The 10,779-nt window shown below is 35.9% G+C and overlaps 1 protein-coding gene across 1 annotated transcript; it reads left to right on the forward strand.

Annotated features, from left to right (window-relative positions):
* Positions 1–8,302: 8,302 nt before the first annotated feature.
* Positions 8,303–9,925, forward strand: LOC142613508 (uncharacterized). Its single transcript, XM_075785882.1, has 3 exons — positions 8,303–8,350; positions 9,162–9,218; positions 9,272–9,925. The coding sequence occupies exons 1-3, from the start codon at positions 8,303–8,305 to the stop codon at positions 9,923–9,925; spliced, it is 759 nt and encodes a 252-aa protein (XP_075641997.1).
* Positions 9,926–10,779: the final 854 nt, after the last annotated feature.

Genomic DNA, 10,779 nt, shown 5'->3' on the forward strand with positions numbered 1-10,779 from the left:
ACATTTTTTAAGTCATAGATATGTACATGAGATTTACTCTCTCATTTTATATATATATATATATATATATATATATATATATATATATATATATATATATATATATATATATATTTTTTTTTTTTTTTCCTTTCCGGATACACAAATGAGTTTACTCTTTTTTTTTAATGGTTTATTTATATTAGACTCTTCATATTTTGCACAACATTAACTCACTTAGAGCAATTGCATCAGTTGGTGTATAAGTGTGTATAATAAAAAAAATGCTCAAATTTACACATTTTTTATCAAAAACAGCCCACATCAGCTCATGCATACCCGTCTATATTTTACATGCTCCTTCAAATTGCTACAGTACCGTGTAAATTTACACGGGTACTGTAGCATGTGTATATGATTTTTTTATAATTCTTTCTCTCTCCTCCTACTAACTCTCACCTCCCTCCCTCTCTCTCTCTCTCTCTCTCTCTCTCTCTCTCTCTCTCTCTCTCTCTCTCAGACACACCACAACTCTCTTTCTCTCATCTCATCCATTTTTCTTCCTCTAGCCGCCGATCGCCGCCGATAAGAACAAGATCGAGCAAGCCGAGTCGCCGGACGGCCATCGCGAGGAGGTGGCGGTGCTGCGAGGCGTCAATCTTGCTCCGATTGGGTGGGCGATGAATGGGTTTGGGTGTGGGTGAGGCTCGACGGAGTGAGCTCAACGGAGAAGACGCAGTGAGGGAGATGCAGTGAGGGAGACGGAGAAGACGCAGTGAGGCTCGACGGAGAAGACGCTCGCCGGAGAAGACGCGGTGAGGCTCGACGGAGAAGATGCTCGACCGAGAAGACGCAAGCTCGACGGAGAAGACGCTCGCCGGAGAAGACGCAGTGAGGCTCGATGGAGAAAACATAGTGAGGCTCGACGGAGAAGACGATCGCCGGAGAAGACGCTCGCCGGAGAAGACGCAGTGAGCTTAACAGAGAAGACGCAATGGGAGGAAAAGAAATAATAAAAAAATGTAAAAGAAGGAATATTTTATTAAATAAATGTGTAGAATAGATAAACTGACGTGGGTGTTTTGTAAAAGTGAAGGTGTAAAATAGAAAAAGTAGGTTTTTTGTGTAAAATAGACAAAAATTATGAACGAGCTGATGTGGATGCTCTTATAGCAAAAATTTTAAAAAACTTAGATAAAACACATGGCATAAAATTAGTAAACAATAGAAATTCAATTTAGAATTTAATTGGATTTTCTCTCATTTTTTGCTGTAGATAGATAGATATATATATATATATATATATATAAAAATTAGTTTAGAGATATACTCCAAGATAGAATAGCTTAAAATCTGGGGTTTTTTGCCTTGGGATGCGCATGCCACTCGATCCTACGTGCACACAGCTTAAGGAGCATGCGCACACAACCTTTAGTCATGCATACACAAACTCATTTAGAACCCAGTTTTCAATTAAGTTTGTTGTCTGTTTAATTTTCTACCTTTGCGTAATAGCAACATGTGTAGGACTACTTTGATTCCTTAGAAACATGATTTGATTTAATTGATTAATAGTATTATTGGGATTTGAATGATGAACAATGATGATACGATGATGATTAGCCTACTATGATGTGATGACAAATATGTTGATGATATGGTGATAACATGAAGATGTGATGATAAGATGATGTGTGTGATGGCATGGTGCATGAGATGATGAATGAATGATAAGCCCATTAGTGCGTTCCTTAATAGAATCAGGCTACGCAACATGAGCGTGAGCGTGGAGGTAGGTTAACCCATAGGTTGAATGAGCTTAGGTACACCTTCCTAAGTCCATACCTTAACATGAGAACATTTTGCGACATTTGTGATTGATTTGTTTGTTTGCAGAGAAGTTGGTGAAAGAGCAAAGCTTCTGTGAAGACTGTGTTAGAAGTAGCTCTAACGCTTCCCTCTCCACTCTCTCTCCCTTTATTAATTTGTGAGTGTGAGTCTCTTCTACACACTAAGTAGTGTGTGGATATTTGTGAGAGTAAGTGAGGAAAGGCCCATCAGTATTTTGTTTTATTTCCAACAGACTGATCTAGAAATGGCAGTATGATCTCTCTCTGAGCGGGCGTGTTTGTTGTTGTGTGTGTGCGCGCAATTGTTTGTGTATGTGCTTTGCTTTCTAAATCGTTGTTCAATAAGTAGGGTTGTCTATTACTATATATTTTGTGATTAATTTGAATTGAATGGTAATTTGATTCAGAATTTGAACAATTTGATCAGAACAACAAGCTAAAGAAATCAATGATCATATCCGTGCATTAGAGTAAAAATTGCAGAATGCTTTCAATGAAAATGCTAAGCTCAAGGTGAAGCAAAAAGAAGATGAGAAACTCTAAATTCTCTTCAACTAAGAGTCTGTGTGATCAACATACTACTTGGCTGGTCAGATTGAGGATGGTAGGTTTTCCTTCAAGCTCTTGAACCTTTAACATTATGCTTAATGATCACAGTTGTAATGGTTGTCTACCTTTAACATTATGCTTAATGATCACAGTTGGTGTAATACCATCATATTTTCATATTGTCTTAATCATTATTATTATCACCATTAGCATGTCACAGCCTGGATACATTATTCTGGATTTTCAACTTTATTGTTAGTACCAAGCATTACTGCTAGTTTTTAAGTCAAACGTAAAAATTAATTTACTATTGGTAGTTCCCCTACAACATGTTTAATTAAAAGAAGAATAGAAAGAAAAAAAAAAGACAATTGACCAAACTGATTGGTACTTACATAAGCTATTCTTATGTGTTCATTAGCATAAAGATAGAAGATAGGCTTTGTTCTACAGTATTGTTTCCCCCTATATGTAACTTTTTTCAGGAGTCCTCCTAAATAAAGCTTCTCATTTTAATGGACTGGGAACTAATCGAATCCTTCCCTAACTGATTATGTTTGCAAATTTATAAAATTGTGGTATTCCTATGCCCGTTGAATATAATGCAAACCTTTACCAATGCTTGGGGCCAACGAGGGATCAAAGCCCTGTGTTGTTATCTATATATATGACCATGGTTCAAGTTTCTTTAAGACTCTTTCTCATCAATATATTATCCTCCCACTTATAGCAAGGAGCATAGTTTGAGATGCTTAGCTTTGTCCAAAACTTCCCAGTCATGCAAAATGAAATGCTAATCTGCTTGAACTTCGACAATTTCTATAAGACATTCATACATAACCTCAGTAGGTTCGTTCTTCATAGAGTTGAGAAACATATTATCTCCTTGAGAGGTTCTTCACATCTTTGCTTCCAGTAGAAAAATGAAATATCCTGTCTTTAAGGGCAAACCTGTGAGGCTTTTGCCTCATGTTGAGCCTGCCAACTTTGATCATTTTGATTGGATTTTGATGAAATTTCAACTTCTATTTGTAATCAATGGATTGCTTTATAAATACGTTCTTTCATGAATTTTTTTCATACAGATGCTATGATCGAGAAGTTTGAGGCAACTGTAGCTGCCAATAGATTGGTGACACACAGTTTGAACTCTAAATTGGAAGAGGTGCACCTTGAGTTGAAACTGAGAGAAGATGAAATTAAACGATAAATAATCACTCAGCAGAACTTGGAGAAAGAAAAGAGCGTTTTTCAATGGTGCAATGACGAGTTAGCTAAAAAATTAGATATGTCATTCAAGGAGGTAAGAAATCTCGAAGGTTTTGTCCATGTGTCTGCAGCACGGTTGAATTGGACAAACAAAGCTTAACTTTTTCAGACAAGTTTGATCAAGTGAACTCTCTATATGACCCTTGCTTTAAGTTGGTCCAGTAAGAGAAAGACCTTGCTGCAAAGCATTGCCAAAAAAACAATATGATCAACTTCATGATAAGTTCTTATTTATGCATGACATAATAAGAAAAAGATGCATTGCAACTAGTAAATCAGGAATTAAACAATAAGCTCATCGAACTTCAGAAAGTCCGAGAGTCTGCTATGGCACATCTTTCAGAAACTCTGCTTTCAAAGAATATTGAAACAGAAATGTAGGTGTCCAAATTAGAAAAGAAAATTGATACTCTTCCGTCAGAAAAGTTCAAGATCATCTGAGAATAAAATGGTCTGCAAGTTTTGTTCCCTCATTTATGCCTTTTATTAGAAGTCTTTATTGCTTTAATGAGTTTGTTTCATGATATATCGCAGCAAGATTTATAGCTGAAAATTTTCAGCATTAGAAAATAAGAATAAAGATAAACATAAGCAGCATGTAGATTTGCTAGAGAAACATAAGGACTGTTCAACCTCCATTGGCACTTCCACAAACTTAGTTCCCAACTTCCTCCCTCTTGGGTTCCACTCTTGACTCTCCTCTCCTCTGCCTTCAAAACCCAGACCCAGCAAAACCCATTTTCAAAAGCCTCCAAATTTGTCCTCAACCTTGCTGATAGTGTTAAATATTAGCATTGATACACCAATTTAAATATGCTAGTATAGATGTGAAAACGAAAGCATAAAGTATAGAACACAATAACACACGAGGGTTACGTGGTTTAGCTTAACAACCTACATCCACGGAGGAAACCCTAAAGGGCTACATCAATAATATATTAGAATGTAGTACAAATCTTGTGTTACAATGAACCATAACATGTGTATATATAGTAGACTAAATCTTAGACTAATAGACTTCTAGTACAAGTAGAGGACTTAGCTTGCACACAAAGTAGAATTAGGGTTGGACTTATACTAATGGGCTAATATATCTCCAACACCCCTCTCAAATTCAAAGTGGAAGCTTGATGAAACCTTGAGATTTGATAAGGTTGAGAAGATCCCTTGAATGAAGTTTGGCTCTGTGACGGTGGTTTGAGGAAGGCAATGGTCTTGCAGTGTTGATGCGACTTCTATCGGTGGCATAACTATACCGGAGAGATTTGACGGTAGCAGTGGGAAGTCAAAGAGGATGAACGCAGCAAAGAAACACTGAGGAAGACAAAGATTGCTCTTAATACACGGTAAGAACAGAAAACCATAGCCATAGGAAGGTGGCTCTGATACCATGTTAAATATGCTAGTATAGATGTGGAAACGAAAGTATAAAGTATAGAACACAATAACACACGAGGGTTACGTGGTTCAGCTTAACGGCCTACATCCACGAAGGAAACCCTAAAGGGCTACATCAATAATATATTAGAATGTAGTACAAATCCTGTGTTATAATGAACCATAACATGTGTATATATAGTAGATTAAATCCTAGACTAATAGACTTTTAGTACAAGTAGGAAACTTGTCTTGCACACAAAGTAGAATTAGACTTGGGCTTATACTAATGGGCTAATTTATCTCTAACAGATAGAAACCTGATCTTATCAAGTTGTGGAAAAGAATGTCTCCTCCATCAAAAATTTTGAATTTTTAGACCCAGGTTGAAAACCAGATTACCTCCTCAAGAATATTATAATTAAAAAAAAAAAAAGATTCCCTTGAAATAAGACAATATAGTTTAAATGGGCCCTTCTATGGTACCTATGAGATATTGCAACCTCTTTGATTAAGATGATCAATATTAAATATTATGATTATAGTTATCAAACCATATTTTTTAAAAAAAGGTATAGATAAATTCATTCTTCTGTTTTTATGATAAAAACTAAATTCCTTTTCCAACGGGGTTAGTTTAGTTGGTAAGGCTTGAACACTTCACTTAAAAAGTCCAGGTTCGAGTTTCGTTGTCAGCAATCTTTTTTGGTGGGCGATCTATAAATCTAATGCAAGTCCTCTTCTTTAATACCAGTGGGTCATGAATTGGTTAATATGGAATATCAGGGGGTTCAATTGCCCCCCCCCCCCCCCTCAAAGCAGAAGGAGGTTAAGGTAAAGATGAAGAAGTTGAATGTCAATTTAGTGTGCTTGGTTGAAACAAGAGTAAGGGAGGAGAAAACGGGAGAGATTATAAATTCTTTTTTACCTGGATGGAAATTTTGTTTTTTTTTGTCTTTCAGCATGGTTTGGGAAGAATTTGGGTTATGTGGAGAGAAGACATGTTTTCTCTACAAATTTGCCAAATTATTCCTTAAGCCATACACTGTAAAATTCTTTTCGAGGATAAAATGTGCTGCTACTCCTTTATATACGAGGCTAATAAGGGTGTTGAGAGGAATGTTTTGTGGGACAATTTAATTCAATTTTACAGGCAAGTGAGGGGCTTTCCTTGGATCTTGGCTGGAGATTTTAATGTGATTAGAAATGCAAATGAAAAGTTTGGTGGTTTGACTATTGGCTGTTATGAAAATGAGTTTAATTCATTTTTAGATAAGCTTGATGTGTGGGACCATGCTGCTATGGGGTGTTTCTATACATAGAGTAATAGACAATCGGAGGAAGAATTTGTCACTAAGAAATTCAATCGAGTTTTAATTAACCAAGAATGGGGTTCCTGCTTTGGTCATAGTGTAGTTGAGTTTCTTCCTCCAGGCATTTCTAATCATTCGGCTATTTTGTTTCCATGGGTGGTAGTAAAAACTATGGGCCCAAACCTTTTAAATTTTTTAACTATTGATGTGACCATAAAGATTTTCTTAGGTGGGTTGAGTAAGCTTGGGATATTAAGGTAAGTGGTACTCCTATGTTCAAACTGTACCAGAAGTTAAAGGCAACTAAGGTAAAGCTGAAAACAATAAATAAAGATCTTTTTGGGGGGATCACTCAAAGAGTTGAGATGGCAAGAGGAAAGCTTGAGAACTTTCAAAGGAAAATGTTACAATCTAGTAGTTGCTTGCGATCCAAAGGGGTAGAGGATGAATTACTCCATGAGTAATTTCAATTAGTAGTGCAAAAGAGACTTTTTTTCAAGCAAAAATCTAGGAATAAATGGCTTAACTTAGGGGATAATAATTCTTCCTATTTTCACTGCCTTATAAAGACTAGGCAAGAAAGAAATGCCATTAAATGCTTGCTGGATGGTGATGGGAATCGAGTAGAAGAAGTTGACTAGATCAAGGATCTTGTGGTTGATTTTTATCAGAAGCTATTGGGATCCTCAAATGATATGGATGAAGCTGCCATGATTCAAACCATCTCTTCTTTATTCCAAGATCAAATTCCTGAGGATATGAAGTCATTCATGTAGAGAGAGGTCACAAAGACTGAGATTAAAAAAAAGTTTTATTCTCCATGGGAAGTGAGAGAGCACCTAGATCAGATGGCTTTACTGTGGAATTTTTTAAGCATGAATGGTATATTGTAAAATTAGATTTTGTTTCAACCATTGCATCTTTCTTCAGATCAGGGAAGCTTCTTACTAAGGTAAATTCTACACTAATTACTCTAGTACCGAAGATCCCAAATCCGTCAACAGTAGCTGATTTTAGACCTATTGCTTGCTGTAATGTGATGTACAAATGTATCACCAAAGTCCTTGCCAATAGGTTTCAAGCTTGCTTAAATTTTCTAGTAAACTCTAATCAGACAGCTTTCATTAAAGGTAGAAATCATTGTTATTGATTCCGTTCCGTTCCGGTATGCAAACCGGTACCGAGATACTTAACGTTCCACCTCGGGCTAAATTTCGGGCCATTCCGGTCCATTCCGGCCAATTCCGGCCGAGATGTGAATTCCGGCCGGTACATGATTTGGCCTATGGAAAAAAAAAAAAAATTTATTATTTGATGGCTAATATTATGTTATAAATTTTGTTGGCTTATTAGTTATTAATTATTATGGGCTTATGTAATGAGTAATGACTTGTTATAAATCTTCTTATTATTTGATGTTGTATTGAAGTTTAAGACATGAGAGTTAAGACTAAATGTTTTGTATTATTTGATATTTAGTTATTGTCTTCTAAATCTTTTTATTGTGTGATGTTAAATAGATGTTATATTGATGTTTAAGACTTAAGAGTTAAGACTAAATGATTTGTATTATTTGAAATTTAGTTATTTATTTATTAGAATTGACAATTTTATGTTTTACAAGAATATATATAATTTAATTTTTAGGAACCTGAAACACCTTAAAACGGTACGCCGAAATCGGCCAGTACCGAAATATTCCATTCCACTAGACAAACCGAAACGGTATTAATAACAATGGTAGAAATATCTTACAAAATGTTTTACTTGCCCATGAATTAGTTAAAGGCTATCACAAAAATTCTAGTCTAGGTAGATGTGCTATTAAAGCAGACCTAAGGAAAGCTTATGACTCTGTAAATTAGAATTTTATTATTATGTGCTTGATAGCTGCTGGTTGTCCAGTGAAGTTTGTAATGTGGAAAAGGGAGTGCATCACTTATCCAAGATTTTCTATATCTTTAAATGGAAGCAAGGTTGGCTACTTCAAAGGAGGTAAAGGACTTAGGCAAGGTGATCCTATTTCTCTCTATCTCTTTGTTATTGCCATGGAAGCTTTCACAAGGATCATGCATAGGAAGATTCAAGAATCTACTCAGTTTAAGTTCTATCCTTATTGCAAAGCCTTGAAGATTACCCGCTTGAGTTTTGCTGATGACCTCCTCATATAATTACTGCTGCTAATCTTCCCACAATAAATCTAGTAAAAGAAGGCCTTGAAGAATTTAAAGTAGCCTCTGGTTTGGATATAAATCCAAATAAGAATGAAGTTTTCTTCTCAACTGTGCCCCACGATGTAAAATGGAAAATTCTGGATGTGTTGCAATTTAAGGAGGGTACTCTTCCAATTAGATACTTGGAATTATCTCTTATCTCTGGTAGATTAAGGTTGAAGGACTGTCAACCACTTATTGATAAAATTCAAGGCAGAATCAAATCATGGTCATCAAGGAAACTATCTTTTGTTGGTAGGTTACAACTTCTTCACTTTGTTTTATATAGTATTCAACAATTTTGGTCAAGTAACTTTATCCTCCCTAAGATGGTCATCAAGACTCTGGAGTAGAATTTTAATCATTTCTTGTGGCAAGGGCTGGGTACTGGCAAAGGGAAAACTAAAGTAGCGTGAGAAAAAGTTTATTTACCCAAAAGAGAGGGAGGGCCGGGATTGCAAAGAGTTGCTAGTTGGAATAGAGCTGCTATAATGAAACACATTTGGAGCTTGTTTACTAAGGCTAGATCTCTTTGGGTGGCTTGGATTCATGCAAATCTTCTCATAGATAAGTGTTTTTGGATTGTAATAATTCCTCAAGAATGTATCTAGAGTTGGAGAGCAATTCTTAAATTGAGGGATGAAGCAAGGAAGTTTATCAAGTTTGAGGTAAGGGATGGGAAAACCATATTTCTTTGGCATGACCCTTAGCATCTTGCTAGGGTATTGGTTCAAAGATTTGTTCTCGTGCCATTTATGATGCTGCAAGTAATCCTGAAGCTAAAGTAGATTTTGTGCTGAAAGATAAGACATGGATTTGGAGGCCTGCTAGATCTGATGCCCTTCTAACTATTCAGTGTCAACTATTCCTTATTGAGCTTAAAGATGAGGATAAAGCCCTTTGGCAAGCTACTAAATCCGGAAAGTTTTCTTGTGCTGCAACATATACTGAGATTAGAGATAAATCTAGTGAAGTTGAGTGGTGGAAGTTGCTTTGGTTCCACTTAACTATCCTGAAGCATTCATTTATTGGTTGGTTAGCTGTAATCAACAAGCTGTCCACGCTAGATACAATGACCAGGTGGGGGTACTCGGATGATAGCATATGTGTTTTTTGTAGAAATTTCCTTGAGAGAAGAGACCATATCTTCTTTGAATGTTCTTTCACTAGAAGAATTTGGGATGACATGATGAAGTTGTGTCTAGTTTCAAATGCTCAATTTATATTGGTAGACTTGATGGCTTGGGGGTCTAGAGAGTTAAAAGGGAAGGGGCTGAGAGTAATAGCTTGCAAACTTGCTCAGTGGCCAATGGTCTACCATATTTGGCTACAAAGAAATGCCATAGTTGATGAAGAAAGAATTTGGACAGAATAACAGCTAAAGAGAAGTATTATCAAGGATGTTAAAGCTAGATTGGGGTTTAAAACTAAGTTCAAAAAGTCAATTTTAAATGCTACCATTTGTTGTAATTGGGGGATTGATCTAAGTAGTATCTTAATTTGATCCTTGAAATCTTGTGTAGCAGTGTTTTGCCAAAGTGATAGTCTATGTGCTACTGTACTAAAGGTACTGGTTGGGATGCCTTATAGATGTTTTTGTTTAGTTGTCAGGGCAGTAGTTAGTGTGTTTTGCTTTGCCAATTGTTTTGGCTTGCTTTGGTTTTGTGGTTAGTTTTGTTTTGGGTCTTCCTTTGTAATTTGTGTTTTGTTTCTATAAATAAAAGTTGTTTTGGGTCTTCCCCTTACCTAAACTTTTTGTTTACAAAAGAGAAAAACTAAATTCCTTTTCTCAAAGAAAGAAAAGAAAAAAGAATAGATCAATTCATTCTTAATTCCCATAAATAAATAAATAAATGTTAATCTTTGATTTGTAGCCGACAAAAGAGTTTTAATAGGATTCAAATTTGGACAAACATTCCAAACATCCTAAAAGTTCATGTTATCTCTTTAACACTGTAGCCCTTAATGTGCTAACAATTAGTCACGCCGACGGAGTCATGTGACCTCTTTAATCTTTTAATAAGTTTTTTCCCCCTTAACTTATTATAAGCTAATTAGTCACGTCAAGCCCAAGTACCAAGACAATCAAATTCCATTTTTCTTTTTTAATATTTTTCATTGGTAAATGCATCACTCATGCTAGCAATCAAACACCCTAATAACTAGTATAGACTCACCTGCGGTGGTTCATTACGATTAGCTACAAAATTCCCACAATCTTTGTTTGAA

This window comes from Castanea sativa, chromosome 10, assembly GCF_040712315.1.
Source record: "Castanea sativa cultivar Marrone di Chiusa Pesio chromosome 10, ASM4071231v1".
In the NCBI taxonomy this organism is placed as follows: Eukaryota; Viridiplantae; Streptophyta; class Magnoliopsida; order Fagales; family Fagaceae; genus Castanea; species Castanea sativa.